General features: G+C 45.8%; 1 protein-coding gene across 2 annotated transcripts; it reads left to right on the forward strand.

The window, feature by feature from the left end:
• Positions 1-15,317: 15,317 nt before the first annotated feature.
• rpp25b (ribonuclease P and MRP subunit p25, b) lies at positions 15,318-17,496 on the forward strand. 2 transcript variants are annotated; one of them, XM_020053097.2, is made up of 2 exons: positions 15,318-15,784; positions 15,880-17,496. In XM_020053097.2, exon 2 carries the CDS (start codon positions 16,059-16,061, stop codon positions 16,917-16,919), a length of 861 nt encoding a protein of 286 aa, XP_019908656.1. In that variant the 5' UTR covers positions 15,318-15,784; positions 15,880-16,058; the 3' UTR covers positions 16,920-17,496. The 2 variants fall into 2 exon arrangements, with proteins under 2 accessions (XP_019908656.1, XP_012993752.1); XM_013138298.3 differs by having other exon boundaries at positions 15,318-15,618.
• The last annotated feature ends 5,113 nt before the right edge of the window (positions 17,497-22,609 follow it).

Genomic DNA, 22,609 nt, shown 5'->3' on the forward strand with positions numbered 1-22,609 from the left:
GCACTCTCTAAATAACATCATTCACAGCCTATTTAAAGGGAGAAACTCAGACAGACACAGCCCCAGCGCTCCACACACAGAACACGTACCAGGAATAGAGACACAGGGAGCAGCGCACATCAGAGCCCTGTTCTAAGCACTGACCTTGTTCAATCTGTATCTCAGCTCCTCAGGCGCCTTAGTGGGAATCAGAGCCCCAGCCTTCACCTTGGTCAGACTGACACTCATCCCCCCGCCAACACGACCGGTCATCCCAACTCCTGTCCCGGCCTTCACCTTGGTCAGACTGACACTCATCCCCCCGCCAACACGACCGGTCATCCCAACTCCTGTCCCGGCCTTCACCTTGGTCAGACTGACACTCATCCCCCCGCCAACACGACCGGTCATCCCAACTCCTGTGCCGGCCTTCACCTTGGTCAGACTGACACTCATCCCCCCGCCAACACGACCGGTCATCCCAACTCCTGTCCCGGCCTTCACCTTGGTCAGACTGACACTCATCCCCCCGCCAACACGACCGGTCATCCCAACTCCTGTCCCGGCCTTCACCTTGGTCAGACTGACACTCATCCCCCCGCCAACACGACCGGTCATCCCAACTCCTGTCCCGGCCTTCACCTTGGTCAGACTGACACTCATCCCCCCGCCAACACGACCGGTCATCCCAACTCCTGTGCCGGCCTTCACCTTGGTCAGACTGACACTCATCCCCCCGCCAACACGACCGGTCATCCCAACTCCTGTCCCGGCCTTCACCTTGGTCAGACTGACACTCATCCCCCCGCCAACATGACCGGTCATCCCAACTCCTGTGCCGGCCTTCACCTTGGTCAGACTGACACTCATCCCCCCGCCAACACGACCGGTCATCCCAACTCCTGTCCCGGCCTTCACCTTGGTCAGACTGACACTCATCCCCCCGCCAACACGACCGGTCATCCCAACTCCTGTCCCGGCCTTCACCTTGGTCAGACTGACACTCATCCCCCCGCCAACACGACCGGTCATCCCAACTCCTGTGCCGGCCTTCACCTTGGTCAGACTGACACTCATCCCCCCGCCAACACGACCGGTCATCCCAACTCCTGTCCCGGCCTTCACCTTGGTCAGACTGACACTCATCCCCCCGCCAACACGACCGGTCATCCCAACTCCTGTGCCGGCCTTCACCTTGGTCAGACTGACACTCATCCCCCCGCCAACACGACCGGTCATCCCAACTCCTGTCCCGGCCTTCACCTTGGTCAGACTGACACTCATCCCCCCGCCAACACGACCGGTCATCCCAACTCCTGTGCCGGCCTTCACCTTGGTCAGACTGACACTCATCCCCCCGCCAACACGACCGGTCATCCCAACTCCTGTGCCGGCCTTCACCTTGGTCAGACTGACACTCATCCCCCCGCCAACACGACCGGTCATCCCAACTCCTGTCCCGGCTTTCACCTTGGTCAGACTGACACTCATCCCCCCGCCAACACGACCGGTCATCCCAACTCCTGTCCCGGCCTTCACCTTGGTCAGACTGACACTCATCCCCCCGCCAACACGCCCGGTCATCCCAACTCCTGTCCCGGCCTTCACCTTGGTCCGACTGACACTCATCCCCCCGCCAACACGACCGGTCATCCCAACTCCTGTCCCGGCCTTCACCTTAGTCAGACTGACACTCATCCCCCCGCCAACACGACCGGTCATCACAGCTCTTGTACTGGCATTTCACCCATCTTGATCTTGACCTTAAAAAAGAACAGAAGAACTACTTTATATCATTATTGACTCCAACACTGTTATATTAACCCCCCAAAATATGCAAACTCACATAAGCATAACCAAATTCTGGTTACCACAGAAACCTTTTGGGATGGTGTATTTTAGTGGTTAGTTTGAAAATCAATGAAAAGGGAACTGGAGTGTAAACAGATTATTAATGTTGTGTATTGGGGCAAGATCACTGCATCACATACCTCCTTGATTCCCAATGGACTACCTGAAGCACAATAGATTTTCATGCACCAGCTTCACCGAAATCCAATAGTAATTTCAGCCTAATCAATGATTTGCTCAAGCTGATCATGTTCTCAAATCACAGCCTTTGTGTTTGATGCACTGTTCACAATAAACAAAGAGGAACTGAGAACTGGAGAGAGAAAATACAAATCAGAGACAGCGAGATGTTGAGAGAGGAGATAGTGGTAGAAAGCGAAAAGAAAAGGGGGGTGATTGCTTTCAGCAAATAGGGTGTTTTCCTGGTTGGAGGGGGAGAGAAGGGGAGAGAAGAATAGTCTCTCTACGTAGATGGGAGGAACGGGCGCTGCTGTGGCACTGATAAAGTGACTAAAGCCTACTTCTGCCACAGTTCCTCTATTCTAACCGCAATCTTCCCCTCTCTTCTCTGTCCTCCTCTCTGCCAGACGCTGCTCTTTTCAGGCATAATAACGGCTGTCTCAGCACCCTGCCTTCCTGCCTGCCTGCCGGCCTGCCTGTCTTCCCCACACACTCCCCTGTACTGCCAGGGCTCCACAATAGAAGCAAATTTAAGAAGCACTTTTCGAGGTCGTGGAGCCCTGACAGCCTCTCATTAGACCAGGATAGAATTAAAGGGATAGTTCAACCAAATTTGGTTTCCTTATCATATGAGCAGGATAACAAAAGTGTTTGGTACTATTGTCCATGTTTAGCATTTGCGGCACAGAAATTCTATCTCGTCCATTGAAAGACATTAGAATGTTTTTGTGCATCATGCTCACATTATCCAGGCACTAACACGTGAACAACTGATATATCAGGACCAGCACTTGGCTGGGATTTGTGCCACAAATGTTACCATTTGTAAACAGTGTCAGATTTGTAAACAGTGTCAAATTGTCAGTGTCAATTAACCAATGGGTTCCTGTCAAACATCAGGTCAAGAAAACAACGCAATTCTGTAATTTGGATGAACTACCACTTTAAAACACTGTGCACCCTCCTCCTCATCTTAGTCCTTTCCCTTCTTCCACCTTCTCCCTCGTCTTCCTCCTCCCATCTCCTGCTCGGTACTGGCACACAGTGTTGTCTCTGGAGCCTGTATGGCACCGCCACTCTCAGCTCTGCTCTGGTGCATTTTCACTGAGATGGGAAAATGGCTTCAAAATGTCCTACAAATCTAGACCAGAAGCTCTGTTAACTACATGTGCCGGGTTTCACGTTTCAATGCTTCTGGATGTGCTGACGGTTGTAATAAAGCGGCCCAGGTATGCATAGACATGGAATCCGTGTGTTATGCGTGATATGGCTTTGACTGCAGCACCCTATCAAGGCTTTGACAGATTTAAAATTGTGTGTATATGGACTCCAGGCAAATAATGAGAAATGACTTTTAAATTGTAGCTTATTAGCCCACAGAGTGAAAAAGGCCCTGTCAGTGTTGTTAGGTGGTGCAGAGAGAAAAGCGAGGGATTCAGGGATGACTTTGTTTTGGTTTATTGCCTATTACCATCAGACTCCCCTGTCCTTGTCCACTCTGTAGTCTGGGCACACCTCTTCGCCTGCCTCGTCTCAACGTTAGACACTGTGATTGCCTTGTATTTAAGGATCCTTCTGTGAGGCTCTGTTCCGACAAATGCTTTTCCAATACCAATCACAGCAGAGCACACCACATTTAAATCTGTGAAAGGGCTTTTGATTCCATCAGCAAAATACTTTTTGAAGCGAGAGAAGGCGCAGACCATTCAATAATGCGATGCCGATGACAAAAAAACACAAGAATATTCTTTCTCACCTAGCATAATATGTATTTCATGCATACGGCAGGCTGAAAGGTCTACCTCTCTCCTCACACAGCCTTGTTCATATAATCCGTCTTTTGTTCACAACACAGACCTTCATTTAGCTTTACGTCTCTGTGGTAACATGAGGAAGTGTACGCCATATTTCCAGCAGCTATTAAACACAATGTGAAACTAAAACATTTGACTGATCAAGAGCTTTGATCTAAGAGTTAAAGGAGAGACTCAGTGTGGGATGTGGTTGAACATGTTTGTGTAACGTATGAAGTCTGATGTTGCTAATATTTTCTGGCTGTGTGTGTAGCTATACGTGCGTCAGTTCTGGACCAACTGCAGATATCTTCACTGTTGCAGCTTGTTGACCTTCAACACTTATCAGTGCATATCTTTTGTCTAAGCAATTGCCAGCATTGCAGTCCAAGAGGGATTGTATAATGCATCCAAATTAAAATCTTGTGTAAATCCCGGCGCTTGATTGCTTGAGAGCCGCTGAGAGTTGTTCAACCTTAATGCTGAAGGACTTCCTGAATCCCAAAGTCATTTTCTTTTTTTTGTTGATTATTCATCTATTTATGAACACTTCTTGGTTTTTGTCCAGGGACTACTCAGCTTAATAAAACACTGATAGCTTGATGACATGAATTCCCCGTTCTCTAAGCTGTGTAGCTATTTAGCTACATGTAATTAGGCTACCGTTTTTGACCTGCATGTCAACAAAACTCTCTGAAATATCCTGGTAATAAAATATCTCAATGTAGGTAGAAGTTATACATTTAGTTAAACTCTCAAATGGATTAACAGTTCATTTTTGACCTAAGGGGCTAATGCTGTAATGATCTTTATAGGACTTGAGATGATGTTGATGCTTTCAATTGATGCAGTTTTCTAGTTTCCATCTAATGAGATCCCCCCACTATGACCAAACAAAAAATCAGTGACGGTGGGGGTACAAAGGCTACTGGGAAATCATGAGTTATGGTCTCTAGCAGTTGAAAAAAGTGTCAGAGGACGCCATACTGCGGGCTAACAATACTAATGGCACTTCTTTTGCATTATGATAATTGCCTTCCCAAAATTGCCACCTAATTTTTCCCTGTTTCTAATTATTAAGCTCTCCAATGCTAGCAGGCACTGAGAGCAGCAGAACATTGGCAGGCAATTAAACTCCTGCAATTATGGTTCCATTGTAAAGCGCTGCGGCTTTACAGAGGATTTGTGGGGCAGAGAATGATTGCTCTCCGATGCAATTAAAAACGGAACAAATCTGGTCTGGACCTGTAAACGTGTCTGCACAAGACAAGTCTTTTGAAGCTTTACCACAGTTAGTCTCTGAAGTCTTTCTAGGCTTTTGAAACCTGTGCCAGAATATGTAGAAGTTCAAACTGGCACACTCACTAAAGAACCTTCACCTACTGAGGCAAAGCCACACACGTCAGGCCTCGTGGATACACCCCTGGAACACCGTCCCCATGTTCATACACACATAGACAAACAGACACACTGTTTCATCCACATTACTTTCCAGCATGTGGCATGATGGGTTGGATTAGCAGCACTTCTCTCATCTGCAGCGTGTAGCGTGTCAGAGGAAGCAGTGACCCGGTACAAATGTGCTCGGCAGGAAGCGGCAAAGCACCAGACCCGGGCACTAGTGGGCCGTGGCCATCTGGAATCATGGTGGCAAGAGAGTGTTTATGACGGAGGCACCCCTCTGGGGAAACTTCCAACACCCAGGGCTACTGCTTTGTCTTCTACTGCTGCTGTACAATAGCCATCAAAGCCTAATGAGTAACAACTCAGCCTGAGTCCCAGTTTTATGGAGGCGGCCGTCTGTGTCTGTAGAGCTCTAATCTACGAAAGCATCTCAATCAGGAAACCTGGTCCACATGGCGCTTTTAGTTCTTACTGTTACGACATGCTGTTTGTTCTCTTGTTGTTTGTGGTGACTCTACGGCTCTTAATCTGTGTTTTTAGTTGTTTAGTTTTTTGTTCAAATGGCATTTGAAGCACCGGTACTTCCCTAAATGGAACTCCATGGCATTAGCTAATAGTCGCTAGGAGCCATTCATTAGCTATTTGCATTTGTTTCACATGGCATGCTAATTCCCCTTAATTTAATTGATCAAGAATTCCCAATAAATTCCATTAGCTATAGCCTGGGGCTGGACAGAACAGTATGTGTTTGAGTCTTGGTGTGTATGCCATTAGCAGGCAGACTGCCAATTAGAGTTAGGCTCAGGGGAATAAGTCAAACATTGAGTGCACAAACACACCTCAAAGCAGGGAAAAAATCCTCAGTCTGTCTCTTTAAATGTCACACTCAAAATGTCATGCATTAGGAAATGTTTTCTGGGATGGCATGCTTCTGATCGGGTAGGCCAATCTACAATGGCTTGGAGAATGAATTCATTAAATATAACCAGTATGAACATTTTCTGACTTGAATCAATGTGCTAGACAATTGTGCAGCCACATGATGTCATGTACAATAAATGTGAAAATGTCAAATTTACTAATGTGGATCTATTGGACTTTCCCAAAATAAAAATAAACATACATGGGTGAAATGACGATTATAATATTATTTTCAACTTGGATATGTATATATGCGTGTGTGTGTGTGTGTGTGTATGTATATATATATATATATATATATATATATATATATATATATATATATATACACATACACACATATTTATATGTGTGTGTGTGTGTGTGTGCGCATCTTATTTGAGGTGTCTAAGTTCAGGATAGATGGAAAAACAGAAGTTTGCATTTGCTTGCATTTGGAGTCATACACTATGGCAAAGAGAAGATTTTTGTGAAAACATCTTTTAACTAGTAGCTTTACTCAAGGTCACATGTTAAGGTATTGCGGTTCTTTATATTTGACTCAGTAACAACATCTTTGTCAAAACAATTGTAATATTCTATAGTACAAATTTGGGTCCTGTTGAAAATGACATTTACTTGACAAAGGATATCTATTCATCTCTACATTAATAGTAAAGTAATTTTAACTCAAGTTTTTTCAGGGATACCAGTTGATATTCTGTATAAAATCATAAAACATCCATATTCTACACAAAAAAAACCTACAAAAATATTTGGGGTCATTGTCCTGTTGTAGGATGGCATGGCATTGCAAAATGGAGGTATAGCATTCCTTCTTCAAGATCCCTTTTACCCTGTGCAAGTCTCCCACATTACCAACACCAAAACACCCCCAGACCATCACATTGCCTCCACCCTGCTTGGGCCAATCACTCCTCCTGCATCTTTTCATTTGGTCTGCATCTCATGAACACCTCAAAGATTCATCTGTCCATAACACTTTTTTCCAATCTTGCTCTGCAAAAGGGATTTCTTACTTCCTGTACTGGAATCTCCTCAGGCCCATGGCACTTTAATTGCAAAATGATTTTTTCTAATGATCAATTAGCCTTTTAAAATGATAAACTTGATTAGCAAACACAATGGATTAGCAAACACAATGTGCCATTGGAACACAGGACTGATGGTTGCTGATAATGGGCCTCTTTTCGGCTATGTAGATATTCCTTTAAATGTCAAACCGGTCCAGCTACAATAGTCATTTACAACAAAGTGTACGCTTTATTTCTGATCACTTTGATGTTATTTTAAGGGACAAAATATTTGCTTTTCTTTTGAAAACAAGAACCTTTCAATATTACATCATAAAATTACTTCATAATTACATCATAAAATATATGTGTCCAATAGACTGAAATAAAAAATATAAATAAAATAAATATCCTCTCCTTGAACTGCCACCTTAACGTGGTGGAGGGGTTTGAGTACCCGAGTGACCCTAGGAGCTATGTTGTCTGGGGCTATATGCCCCTGGTAGGGTCTCCCAAGGCAAACAGGTCCTAGGCGACGGGTCAGACTAAGAGCGGTTCAAAAACCCCTTAATGAAGAAAAAAATCATGTGTTCTGTGACGTCGCCCGGCATGGCGCAGCCGGGGCCCCACCCTGGAGCCAGGCCCGGGGTTGGGGCTCGTTCGCGAGCGCCTGGTGGCCAGGCCTTCCCCCATGGGGCCCGGCCGGGCCCAGCCCGAACGAGCGACATGGGGCCACCCTCCCGTGGGCTCACCACCCACAGGAGGGACCATAAGGGGCCGGTGCAGAGAGGATCGGGCGGCAGTCGAAGGCGGGGGCCTAGACAACCCGATCCCCAGACACGGAAACTAGCTCTAGGGACGTGGAATGTCACCTCGCTGGCGGGGAAGGAGCCTGAGTTAGTGCGTGAGGTTGAGAGGTTCCGACTAGAAGTAGTCGGGATCACCTCTACGCACGGCTTGGGCTCTGGAACCACACTCCTTGAGAGAGGATGGACTCTTCACCACTCTGGAGTTGCCCATGGTGAGAGGCGGCGGGCTGGTGTGGGTTTGCTTATAGCTCCCCAGCTCTGCCACCATGTGTTGGAGTTTACCCCGGTGAACGAGAGGGTCGTTTCCCTGCGCCTACGGGTCGGGGATAGGTCTCTCACTGTTGTTTGTGCCTACGGGCCGAACGGCAGTGCAGAGTACCCGACCTTCTTGGAGTCTCTGGGAGGGGTGCTGGAAAGTGCTCCGACTGGGGACTCTATCGTTCTACTGGGGGACTTCAACGCCCACGTGGGCAAGGACAGTGACACCTGGAGGGGCGTGATTGGGAGGAACGGCCCCCCTGATCTGAACCCGAGCAGTGTTCAGTTATTGGACTTCTGTGCTAGTCACAGTTTGTCCATTACGAACACCATGTTCAAGCATAAGGGTGTCCATCAGTGCACGTGGCACCAGGACACCCTAGGCCGCAGGTCGATGATCGACTTTGTTGTCGTTTCATCTGACCTGCGGTCACATGTCTTGGACACTCGGGTGAAGAGAGGGGTGGAGCTGTCAACTGATCACCACCTGGTTGTGAGTTGGATCCGATGGCGGGGGAGGAAGCTGGACAGACTCGGCAGGCCCAAGCGTACTGTAAGGGTCTGCTGGGAACGTCTGGCCGAGTCTCCTGTCAGAGAGATCTTTAACTCCCACCTCCGGCAGAGCTTTGACTGGATCCCGAGGGAGGCTGGAGATATTGAGTCCGAGTGGACCATGTTCTCCACCGCCATTGTCGAAGCGGCCGCTCGGAGCTGTGGCCGTAAGGTCTCCGGTGCCTGTCGAGGCGGCAATCCCCGAACCCGGTGGTGGACACCGGAAGTAAGGGATGCTGTCAAGCTGAAGAAGGAGTCCTATCAGGCCTGGTCGGCTTGTGGGACTCCAGAGGCAGCTGACGGGTACCGACAGGCCAAGCGGACTGCAGCCCGGGTGGTTGTGGAGGCAAAAACTCGGGCCTGGGAGGAGTTCGGTGAGGCCATGGAGAAGGACTATTGGCTGGCCTCGAAGAGATTCTGGCAAACCATCCGGCGCCTCAGGAGAGGGAAACAGTGCCCTACCAACGCTGTTTACAGTAGAGGTGGGCAGCTGTTGACCTCAACTGGGGATGTCGTCGGGCGGTGGAAGGAGTACTTCGAGGATCTCCTCAATCACGCCGTCACGTCTTCCATTGAGGAAGCAGAGGATGAGGGCTCAGAGGTGGACTCGTCCATCACCCGGGCTGAAGTCACCGAGGTGGTTAAGAAACTCCTCGGTGGCAAGGCACCGGGGGTGGATGAGATCCGCCCTGAGTACCTCAAGTCTCTGGATGTTGTGGGGCTGTCTTGGTTGACACGCCTGTGCAACATCGCGTGGCAGTCGGGGACAGTGCCTCTGGGATGGCAGACCGGGGTGGTGGTCCCTCTTTTTAAGAAGGGGGACCGGAGGGTGTGTTCCAACTATAGGGGCATCACACTTCTCAGCCTCCCCAGGAAAGTCTATGCCAGGGTTCTGGAGAGGAGAATACGGCCGATAGTAGAACCTCGGATTCAGGAGGAACAGTGTGGTTTTCGTCCAGGCCGTGGAACACTGGACCAGCTCTATACCCTCTACAGGGTGATGGAGGGTTCATGGGAGTTTGCCCAACCAGTCCACATGTGTTTTGTGGATTTGGAGAAGGCATTCGACTTCCTGGGAAGGTGTTCAGGTCCCGTCCCACCGGGAAGAGACCCCGGGGAAGACCTAGGACACGCTGGAGGGACTATGTCTTCCGGCTGGCCTGGGAACGCCTCGGTGTCCCCCCGGAAAAGCTGGAGGAAGTGTCTGGGGAGAGGGAAGTCTGGGCATCCCTGCTTAGACTGCTGCCCCCGCGACCCGGCCCCGGATAAGCGGAAGATGATGCTATGCTATGCTATGCTAAAATAAATATTTAATAGTATCTATTAATACATCTTAAAAAACAATAGAATGAAATGTAAGTTGATTCCATTAAGTACAACTGTTTAGCCCTATTAGAATTTTTACATGCTACTGCTTGTGTGCCCATGTGAAAATGTGACTTTGACCTCAAGCTTGCATTTTAAGGGAGTGGAAAAGTAAACTTAATAAATATTTATAATAGACTTGCAAACCCTTTTAACTTAAGGTTCTTTTACATCTTAATGATGTCACATACTGTCACATGGCTATAATCATTTGATTTAACAGTTTTTGACAGTTTTGACACCATAAGATTTTGACAGTTTTATTGGGATTGAAGATATATTTTTATAATGACTGTATATACAGTTTCTGAAAAAATTAAGAGACTACTGCACATTTTCATTTTTTCACATTTTGCAGTGGTCTCTTAATTTTTTCCGGAGCTGCATGTTCAGATAGTTGCACCGACATTTTATTTTTTACATTTTTTTTACATTTCTGCATGAATTATTTTAGGATTAAAGACAAATGGCATAATTAGATAGCATAACAGAACAGAATATACATTTGTGGTGAGTTATGAAAATATTTCTTGCGGACACCAACTTGTACATGTCAGGTCATTAATCAATACACAATTTAAGCTCTAAATTGCAAGAATAAAGTTGACCCCAGGTTAGCCTCTCTGGGCACTACTGGAAATAAGGTGTCCCATTCATTTTCAATGAAGCCTTGGAGCTAGAACCATTCTAGTTTTCAGTTGTGCTATCGGTGTTGACCAATCACAGTAGCAAATGTAACCTTTATGCTGATATTTCACCATTTAGACCATAATAACAAGCTAAATTCAATGTACCTGACTAAAACTAGAAGTATGGAAACATCAAACACTGCAGCTAGTGTGAAACGACTTTGCAATCATCATTAAAATGTACTTTAGCTTCCCGTTTAAATTATTTAAGTTATCAACACAAGCCAACTTTCAAACATGCAGATTTTCCCAGATTTACTGGCTCAAGGAATATTTTTCATAGCTTTCCTATTTACTATCCAATTTATATTTAACTTTACTTCAAAACCATATCTATAACATTTATTTTTGTAAATATATTATATAGTGTATTTAGAATTTCTCTTTCTTGTATCCTGAATCATATCCACATGTTGACTTTACACATAGCTAAGTATTTACTTGGGTTTCCCTTCTATCTTCAGGTACACAAGGCTGGGGACCTCGTTGCTGGCAGAGTTTGATTATAACAACCACAGGTCAGCCATGCAGAACTCAATTTATGTAAGTCTCCCTAAGTCTTCGAAATAGTATATTACTATGAAATGGAATGCAATCAGAACACCACGCAATACAATTTTCCAACTGAAAATGGTGCAGTCATTACAACAAACCTATTTCAAAGATAGGAGAACCCTTGATTTGCTTGTCTTATTTTTACAATCATTATGAAATACACAACCATATGGCTAGTGATTTGTAATTTGTTGACTAGTTTTCATTGTATGAATATTTCTAATATTAGCTTGGGTTCAAAATAAATATAATATATTCATGGCCAAGATATTCCATGAGAAAGTTTCTTCCTCAAAAACTTTAGAAACAGATGATAGAGGCATGGAACATCCCAGGCTGCACCAATTGAAAGCAGATTTGCCCAAAACTAAAGACTTTCTTTGGTGTACTAGCTATTTCCATTATAAACCTTTTCCTATGTCACATTAGCATTACAGCCATGGATGTGTGGAGCTTATTGCCAGTGCTAATGTTTACATGATTATACAACTATAAAATAATAACACAATTCCACTGTGAAACAGATTCAAGTTGTCAGGAAAGTGCGAATATATGTCCATGAAATTCTACTATAGAAATAGATGTTTTGTTTTCTACCATCACGTAAGGCTCACATCTGCATTGCAGTGTCGAGGGAAAACAGTGTCTGGAAGCAGTCTTTGTGCATAAATAGGTTTTCGGGGAGATTCAACGTGCAATATATCTACATTGTGGAACTGAGTAAAAGCTTAAAATGATTGACATTTGACACATCCAAACACAAACACCCACACAAGCATCCACAGATACAGACCAAATCTTCAGTTGGAGTGATGTAACCCGGACCACACTGAGAGGGTCCTATACCCATCCACCTCATGCCCATAGGCTCCTGTTAATGGCATCATCATTTTTGCTGTGCTCACTCTATTTCCCTCCTGATGGCGGGACCCTGCTTCATTGTGTTCTGCCATGTTCTTGTAATTGCTCAAACAGCCTGCCTTATGCTGAGCATGCACGTTTGTGTGTGTGTAAGTGCGTGTATATATGTGTGTGTGTGTGTGGGTGTGTGCTCTGTCCCCCACCGAGGACGGTTGGGAGTTTGTGGGGCAGAACGGCAGCAGTGCTACGGGCGAGCTCCACACTCGGTGAAATGACAGCCTCTAGGCCAACGTCGGCTGATGACCGTGAAACTCATGCGGTTAACGCAAAGCTAGCGAGCGACTGGCATGCCGAGGAACACTGGGTCTGTGTGGTTCTGCCAGCACTGGGTCTGTGTGGTTCTGCCAGCAATTGGGTCTGTGTGGTTCTGCCAGCATTGGGTCTGTGTGGTTCTGCCGGCACTGGGTCTGTGTGGTTCTGCCAGCAACTTTGTCTGTGTGGTTCTGCCAACACTGGGTCTGTGTGGTTCTGCCAGCACTGGGTCTGTGTGGTTCTGCCAGCAACTTCATCTGTGTGGTTCTGCCAGCAACTGGGTCTGTGGGGTTCTGCCAGCACTGGGTCTGTGTAGTTTTGCCAACACTGGGTCTGTGTCATTCTGCCAGCACTGGGTCTGTGTGGTTCTGGCAGCACTGGGTCTGTGTAGTTTTGCCAACACTGGGTCTGTGTCATTCTGCCAGCACTGGGTCTGTGTGGTTCTGGCAGCACTGGGTCTGGGTGGTTCTGCCAACACTGGGTCTGTGTGGTTCTACCAATACTGGGTCTGGGTGGTTCTCCCCTCTCCAAAAGCTCTCTGCAGTGCAGCAAACAACACAACAGGGGCCACGTTCGCCGTGTATAACACCAGAAGCTATGCCATCCAAGGTAAGCAAAGAGAAGATGCACAGAACAACCGCTTTTCGTCACAGCTTTTAAGAATAACCCTTTTGTGGCTGGAAAAATGCTAGTATGTAGCACCGGAGAAGGCATTTAGATGCTGCAGGTGGGGTAAACTACATGGACACAGTGTTTGTGAGAGATGGAGTGCCTGGCTGCCGTACTGCCCTCAGTCAGAGCAGAGGTGTGAGAGGAGGACAGATAAAGTGAAGAGTAAGTGTTTGGAGAGGTGTGGGAGCAGAGGGCAGCTGTGGAGGAGGTGTGAGAGGAGTGACCAAGCGTGAGGTGCTGCAGCCACAGCTCCTCTCTGTCATTAAAAAACACCACCATTTTAAAAGCTCCTCTTTCTCAAAAAGATTTGTCAGTGGGAGGGAAATACATGTTTTCATGCAGTCATTTAGGAATGAGCAAATAGATTTCCAATGATTGTAATTATTATTATAATTTAAACGCAGTCATTGCTTTTTTGTCCGAGCAGCGCAGGATTACTGAATCTATATTTTACTGAAGCACCTCTCTTGTTCCTTTTTTAATTGAGGTTCAGATGTTGAGCTAAAAACAGGTTGTGAAGCGAGATGATTATCGTCAGCATTTTATCATCTAGTTTAACCTCTCTGCACTTAAATCAGCCCTCTTCTCACTCTCTCTCTACCCATCGTTCCCTCTGTCTCTCTGTTCCCCAGTTTATTATTCAGTAACATCACCAGATCCCTTTAGGCAGCTGTGCATCTCCTTATGACTGATGAGGGTAATTTCTCCCAAACAGCAGAATGATTACTTTGGTTTGGCCCCCCAACTCGCTCCCCCTTCTGTATATCCAAGTAGAAAGAATACAGAGATATTTGTTGCTGTGTCTCAAGGAGTGGGTAGAATGGGCTACGATGATAAATAGCTCTCCAGTCTCTTGCTTTTGAACTACGAACACATACTAAAATTGTTCTACACAAACTAAATTCAGTAATGACAAATGTCATCTCATTTGATGATGTGCATTCATTTTTGATGAAGAAGTGCTACTTCTGAGTCCTGAAGAAAAAAAAAAACAGAACAAAATGACGTGTCATATGGATTTCGATGAAAACCACGGCGCGTGCGAAAACAACAGACCTACTTTTTTTTCGGTGATTACCTTTGGGGATCCGAAATAATACACACGCCAAAGTGAATTACCTTCATGGTAAGGACTAATCACATATATAGCTTTTCTTATTCCCAATGTGTGCCCCCAGAGGAGTGAGCGGAAAACAGTCAGGAGTTCTGTGCCTCACTCCTGGCCTCATAGGTTCAGCCTCAGTGGGCTGTCTTTACCCATTTTCCCATCTGTCAGTCACAGGCCAAAACAAATCCACCTGTCATCCAGGAGGCTGGGCTGGGAGACGCTGCAGCTGTCTGGGCCGGGCCAGGAGAGTGTGACAGCGCCCTCCTCTGGTGATGGAGGGCCCATTAGTCTACTTATTACCCCACCTGTCACCACTGCTACACAGGAGGCACCTCCAACACACTGAAGAACAGAGCCAGCTATGAACTATCTCAACAACATGTGGGTCCTGGAGCTAATGGCTCTGTGCTCCTTGTAGTCCCCATGTCCTTGATCATCGTGAGAGGTTATGTTTCCGGCCTTGTGACAATATAACTACTCATCCGTGACAGACATGCATCCTCAGTGGACCACTTGAATGCTCGAACAAAGATGCCATTAACACCACATTATGTAAATAGTAATGGTCAAAAGCATCTAATAGGATAAAGGCTAAGTAGAGTGCAATACAATGCTGTTGACTTTCAATGGCTCTTTGAAGGATGTTTTCAATTATAAAAGAGAGCTAATTTAATTCATTGTTTCACAGCCGAAAATGCATATTTAAAGCTTCGCTGAGTCTCTATTTTAGAACTCCGGTTTAATCAGTCATGTACATTGAACACATGCACTGGAACGTCCTCTAAAAAGATTGACAAAGTTGCCCGGCATCTGCACTCGCTCCGGCTCTTAAAGGCACATACCTCCCTCTCTGACAAGGTAGGCTTCTATTGTAAAGGGAGTGTTAATCTGAGACATGAAAGTCCTGTGCCTTTAAGAGGGCCGTCTCCCCCCTCAACCACACAGAGTAGACACTCCTCCTGCGAGCATTTCTGAAGCAGCTCCTGTCCCTTACGTCTCTTTGTAGGGAAACAGAGAGAGCACACTTTCTAGAGCATCACTGGAGACAGACACACAGAGGTCCAGATAGGACGCCCAGGATTCCAGCTCACAGCCACCCCCTGGCCCAGCCCAGAGGGGGAGAGACAGAGCCAAATAGAGGGGCACAGACCTCTCGGGAGCACCTTGGCCAAGAGGTCTACAAAAGGAGAAGAGGCGATAATCAAGAGGATGGTCCCAGAAAGTGAAATGGTAGTTGATGAGAGATAACGATAACTACCCAACCGATCAACGCTGGATCTGAACTCCAAGTGACAGGTGGATTGACTTTGTTGTGTGAAGTAGCTCTTTTCTTTTGAGAAGTTAGACCAATAAAAAATCTCAGTATTCACTTTGCAAGGATAAATGCTCATCAAGAGAAAGCAAGAGACCCTTCAGCAAATAATTTTGCCTTTTTAACGCAATTTGAAGACATGAAATTCAGGTGCTTTTTTAGAAATTATAAAACCAAACATCTTGAATTGTTTAACCAGTATTCTCAATTCACAACCTATCTTCTTTTTTTTTTTTTTTTACCAGCTCTGAACAGCAGAATCAACAACATTAAAAGCTGGATAATATTCCTGTCTGAAGCCTTCACACTTTTGCATCCATCAGACGATAGCCACCTAAAGAGAAAAGGATGCTGTGCTGAATCCTATCTAAGTAAGAGTCTCTAACTGGACTTTTATGACTGGGACGGACTCAGGAGGGAAGACATGTATTCGAGCTGTGGAGTTGGTGTGGCCAGCATTCAGAGCCAGTTCCAGGTCAGGGACTCAGTCAGAACATATACCGGACCTGGAGAGAATACTCAGATTCCAGTGGGAAGTGGCGTGACCTCTGCTTGGTGTCCAGTATATCACATCCCACCTTACAGTGATCAGCCCACCTGCACTGTTAACAGTGTGTGTAACACTCAACCCAACCCGCTGCCTACACCTCTAACTCAACCCCCCGCTGCCCTCAAACCGGGCCAGGGTGGATTCAAAAAGGTGTGTCGCACTGAAGAGGACAGCCCTTGCCCTTTCCCGGGGCTGGCTCCAGGTGTGCTGGAGATGCGTGTCAAGGAAGGCAGTAAGATCCGTAACCTCATGGGTTTCGCTATGGCTCGCATGCAGGGGGATGTCGCCGGTGCTGGGGGGGATAGCGGAGGCGGCAGCCTGAGGCAGGTAATTTTCTCGGGATCGGGTCGCGCCGTCACCAAAACCATCACGTGCACTGAGATCATGAAGAGGAAAGTGGGGTGTCTGCACCAGCTGACCAAGCTGCGCTACAAGGGTGTGAGGGAGGTGTGGGAGAGCCAAGAAGGCGGCGCGTCAGAGATGACCGTCCACAGGACCATCCCATCCATCAGCATCCTTCTGTCCAAAGACCCCCTGGACCCCCAGGAGCCTGGCTACCAACCCCCTGAGACAATCAGTGCCCTCTGGGAGGAGAGAGAAGGTGCGGACGTCCCACAGACAGCCAGCAAGAGACCTTTGTCTTTGTCCCCACACAGCAGTTTCCCTGACTCTAAGAGAGTGTGTCTGGGTCTGGAAGACGGTGCTCTGCCTCAGTCCAACCCCCAGGCTAACTGACTGACTGAACTCGTATTAAACAGTGGACTGGGAAGGATCACAGGAGTTCATTCTGCACTGCCCTCCACTTAAGCACAGTGCTGAGACAATCAGAACATTCACTTAGATGGAACAGTGTTTTCTGAGGAGAAGTGAGTACCCGATCCGCCCCATCCTCAGGAGGTCAGTCACAATGGGACCTGAAAGCTAAGCTTGTCTCTGTAGATACAGCGTTTATGGTGCCCATTTCTCAGCACAATCCGACGTCTGCCGCCATGTCTAAACTTAATGTTTTCATACTGTATGTGTCACACTGTAAAAGCTTGCCATGACAGCTCAAATCAACATCTCAAAGTACTAACACAGCAAAGCACTGGGCTACACAATCACAAGATCCCAGATGTCTATTTTCAGTAGACTGACCAACAACCCCTATTGACCGTTGTATTTCTGTTTTCCTAATTATATCTTTTATGTCTTAATATACATAAGGTAGGTCCAAAGCATTGTAATGAATATACACAATAACTAAATGTTCAAAACTATCCATAATGCAGAACTGTATCTTCTTTTTTTCAAACATTGAAATAAACTATATGCAGACCAAAATAGTAGTTTCTTTATCCCTTCAGACTTGCCTGTAGTACTTTACAAAGTTCTGATTCAAAAGGAAATCACAGTGTGCTGATGTGTTGATAAGAGTAATTTGTCTAAAAGACAGCTGATTTAATGACACGGCAACTGATAAAACACGGCTCCTGAACCAAGCAGGCTGACAGAAAGATGCCTGGGGCTGAAATACAGAGACAGATTATCATTAAGATTACAACACTACATCGCAGCACACTGGGGAGAAGGATTAAAACTAGGGTTGATGTAACTTCACAGTCAGTGTCCCCCTAGAATATGAAACCACAGAAGCAGACTCCAGTCCATACCATGATTACGTACAGCAGCTACATACCTGTGCACTTCTGGATACTGTACATCTCAGCCAAAACGGAGTCCAGTGGTCCTCATTTCATCTGTTATGGTCAACGTATTAAGTGGAAGAAGGTTTTCCTTTCCGTTGATCAAAGACTATTAGATGTGGTTTCAGACAAACACTTCTTAGAGGTACAGGTTCTAAATCAGCCATGCCTGCAGAGTATTATAACCTTTTACAGATTAAATCAAGTGTCCTTTCTCTTTTCATAATAAAGAAAATCTGCAAGGAGAACAACTGGCCTAACACAATCCATTTGTCAAAATGCCTGTGGAGCTCTGGAAATAGATTTGTCCAATTGGAATCATAACATAATGTCTCAAGAACCGTGTCTCCGTGGAGCCCGACCATTTTGGCCGAGATTACATCTTTCAAAATAATAATAAAAAATCAAGTGCCAATTGTGCGTTTAGTAAAGGCCTGCCTGTGTTTCACTGTCTAGGGCAGACACAGCCATTAACCTCCTTCTCAAACCCATTAAATGAATCAGAGCAAAGCAGGGAACCCAAGGTTGAATAAAAGAAATGCTGTGACTGCAATAAAGCCCATATGGAACAAACCATGTGTCCTCAGGACTGGAGAAGGTTATCACTTCAGGTCTCTGTTATCACACAGTTAACAGCTTTCAGTGAGGAGCCTGTGGGATGGCCAGTCAGTGATGCAGGTCACATAGATCTCCTATCGACCTGCTCAGTCCGTTATCAAGCTTAACGAATCCTGGGCCAGGTATAAAATGCACTGAGTGTAATTAGGAAGAACTGGATAGCATACCGGAATGAAAGGACAGATAAAACACTGTGACAAAAGCATTACCCTGGAGCAAAATCACATGCGACTGCTGAGAAACGCAGCCTATCGGAAGAGACAACAAGGTAGCATTTGTGGTGGACAAAGTTACACAGGTTGGAAATATACTTTCTTAATAATGTTGGTGTCTAGGAAGTACCAGTGCATATTGTTTAAACCTTTTTTTAATATGGTACACATACGGTTAGTAGCCGGTTTATTATGGCACACCACACCGTTCATGGAAATGGTTCACTCTTACAGAAAGTCATCTGGCCGTGGTTTGCCATATAAAGCAGGCAGATAAGCATTGATGCATTCAGTTAGTGTTTGATTGAATGTTAGAATGAGCAAAACAGGTTACCTAACCGCCTTTGAGTAAAACAAACTCATTCAATCAGTGGCAGTGGAGGTTCCTGATTGTTTGTGTAGTAGGGACGGTGCCACCCTATTGTCTGTGTAGTAGGGGCGGTGCCACCCTATTGTCTGTGTAGTAGGGACGGTGCCACCCTATTGTCTGTGTAGTAGGGGCGGTGCCACCCTATTGTCTGTGTAGTAGGGACGGTGCCATCCTATTGTCTGTGTAGTAGGGACGGTGCCACCCTATTGTCTGTGTAGTAGGGACGGTGCCACCCTATTGTCTGTGTAGTAGGGACGGTGCCACCCTATTGTCTGTGTAGTAGGGACGGTGCCATCCTATTGTCTGTGTAGTAGGGACGGTGCCACCCTATTGTCTGTGTAGTAGGGGCGGTGCCACCCTATTGTCTGTGTAGTAGGGACGGTGCCACCCTATTGTCTGTGTAGTAGGGGCGGTGCCACCCTATTGTCTGTGTAGTAGGGACGGTGCCATCCTATTGTCTGTGTAGTAGGGACGGTGCCACCCTATTGTCTGTGTAGTAGGGACGGTGCCACCCTATTGTCTGTGTAGTAGGGGCGGTGCCACCCTATTGTCTGTGTAGTAGGGACGGTGCCATCCTATTGTCTGTGTAGTAGGGACGGTGCCACCCTATTGTCTGTGTAGTAGGGACGGTGCCACCCTATTGTCTGTGTAGTAGGGACGGTGCCATCCTATTGTCTGTGTAGTAGGGACGGTGCCACCCTATTGTCTGTGTAGTAGGGGCGGTGCCACCCTATTGTCTGTGTAGTAGGGACGGTGCCACCCTATTGTCTGTGTAGTAGGGGCGGTGCCACCCTATTGTCTGTGTAGTAGGGACGGTGCCATCCTATTGTCTGTGTAGTAGGGACGGTGCCACCCTATTGTCTGTGTAGTAGGGGCGGTGCCACCCTATTGTCTGTGTAGTAGGGACGGTGCCATCCTATTGTCTGTGTAGTAGGGACGGTGCCACCCTATTGTCTGTGTAGTAGGGACGGTGCCACCCTATTGTCTGTGTAGTAGGGACGGTGCCATCCTATTGTCTGTGTAGTAGGGACGGTGCCATCCTATTGTCTGTGTAGTAGGGACGGTGCCATCCTATTGTCTGTGTAGTAGGGACGGTGCCACCCTATTGTCTGTGTAGTAGGGACGGTGCCACCCTATTGTCTGTGTAGTAGGGACGGTGCCACCCTATTGTCTGTGTAGTAGGGACGGTGCCATCCTATTGTCTGTGTAGTAGGGACGGTGCCACCCTATTGTCTGTGTAGTAGGGACGGTGCCACCCTATTGTCTGTGTAGTAGGGACGGTGCCACCCTATTGTCTGTGCAGTAGAGACGGTGCCACCCTATTGTCTGTGCAGTAGGGACGGTGCCATCCTATTGTCTGTGTAGTAGGGACGGTGCCATCCTATTGTCTGTGTAGTAGGGACGGTGCCATCCTATTGTCTGTGTAGTAGGGACGGTGCCAAATGTTGACAGACTTTTTTGATCAACAGACATGTCTACTGCTCCCATAAAGTAATAAATTATTGCTAAAATAAAATGTATAAATAGTAACCTTTCACTCTGGAATAAATTATACTAGCAATGGCAAGCATGGATTTTCCTCACAACATAAAATGGATGTCAACTACAGAATATCGATGATTGCGATTAATGCTGCATACTACACTGTACAAAAAACTATGATATGGCAAGTTGACAGAAATTTAAACTAGGTTGATAGCTAGAACAATAAATAGCCAACTAGGGATTCTGATTCAAACATGTGGTCCAACAAGAACAATAGCAATACAGTTCCTTCATTATCATTATAGTACAACAAATGCACTTGACTCATCAACAAATGTAGCAAGTTACAGTATATTTCTCAGAATCAGGAAAATTATCAATTGAGTCATTACCCTTCATTATGGTGAGAATACAGTCCAGCTTACACTTTAATGCCCACCATGAAAGAGGTGCTACAGAGCTACACCTCCCATTGTCAAATGTTTACTTGTAATGGAATGGCCAATAATCAGACCAGAGGACAACAGCCAGGACAGAAAAATGCTGGTGGATTTCTTTGAGTGAGCCGTCTTCTTTCCTGTTCCTTCGCTGGTTAAATCCTCTCTGCTGTTTTGGTCCCATGGCTACCGCACTGAAACAGCATGACTGTGTGCTCAAACATGCATGAAGCTGTGTGAAAGAAAAAAAATGCATCTTGCTAGAGATACTTTTGGGAAGATAGGAAACGTTGGAGACAATTGGTTACATTAACCATGTATTTCAATGGGCAGTGCAGAACAGGCCATGGTTTTATTTGAATCTTTCTGTTATAAAATGAAATAAAAAATGGTTATGCCAAATTCATGATTATGGCCTTGCTTCATCTACGATACCAGAATATTTAACAATGATATGAAACCCATAAAATAACACAATTTTCAATACCCATTTCAATAACACAGCAAAAAAGTTGAATAAATCAAAGAGTCAAAACTGCAGGTGATAGCTGATCTACAATAATGAGTCCTTATTATAGGTAGACCAGTCAATCAGTCAGTCAGTCAAAATGTACCCATGATACATTGCCATTTTTTGCCTAAGTGTATCCCGGAGTTGATGACTTTATTGATCCCCTCACCACTCTCATGAAGTCACCCACTATGTTTCGTCTGCCACATGTGACAAGGGAGGGCACTTTGAGCAACTTGGGGAGAGGAACAGATTTGTTATATTCAGACTTTTTTGCCCATTCTAATAGGTGTGTTCTCCTGTTCAGATGGTTTATTGGTCCTGATTAAACATTTTATTTCATGTAATAATGTCTTTGTATTAATTCAACTTCAAATTTAAAACAATATGTAAACAACATGTATTAAAATCATAAATCGTCACCTTACAAAAAAGCCTATATATGTTTACATGAATGTGTAAACCAAGCCTGGGGAAAAAAACACACCGCCCAATTCGTGACCATTTCACAGACATAGCATAATGTTTTTTTTCAAGCTGGGTCATATTTTTTAATGAAAACTTCAGTGTGAATTGGTTGATATGTTTCCTCTTCTGAGTACTGAATGTGCAGTGGAACACACTTGGACACACATGGACAAAGAGCAATGCAACTTAAACACATGCTTATACTTACTACTACACTACATGGTTACGGCAGTCTCCATTCATGGTACACAAACACTAGGATTCTCTTGTTATGTTAATTATGTGTTAAGACCATTGGTGGTGTGATGTCTGAAAGAGTTCATCGAGAACTTCAGCAATGCTCTTATTGAAACGTATCACAACCCAGATATATTGCTTGGTAAAAGCACTGTGGGCTGCCATTATACCTGTGAATAATTTTCGATTCTACCTCAGGGCAAGATTTTGTATTGTTAAACCGGTGGCATGTCATTGTCAAAATTGCTTAAGCTCAGTTAAACTCTTAGTCTAGGCAATTCTACGCTAGATCTGGTGAAATGATGGAACCCAGTTTAAATCAGTAACGCTTCACAACACATAACCCCAATCCAATGCCCTACTTGTGTGCAGCTCCAACTAAAAGGGGTGTATGTTACATTA

Source organism: Esox lucius, chromosome 2, assembly GCF_011004845.1.
Source record: "Esox lucius isolate fEsoLuc1 chromosome 2, fEsoLuc1.pri, whole genome shotgun sequence".
Classification (NCBI taxonomy): domain Eukaryota; kingdom Metazoa; phylum Chordata; class Actinopteri; order Esociformes; family Esocidae; genus Esox; species Esox lucius.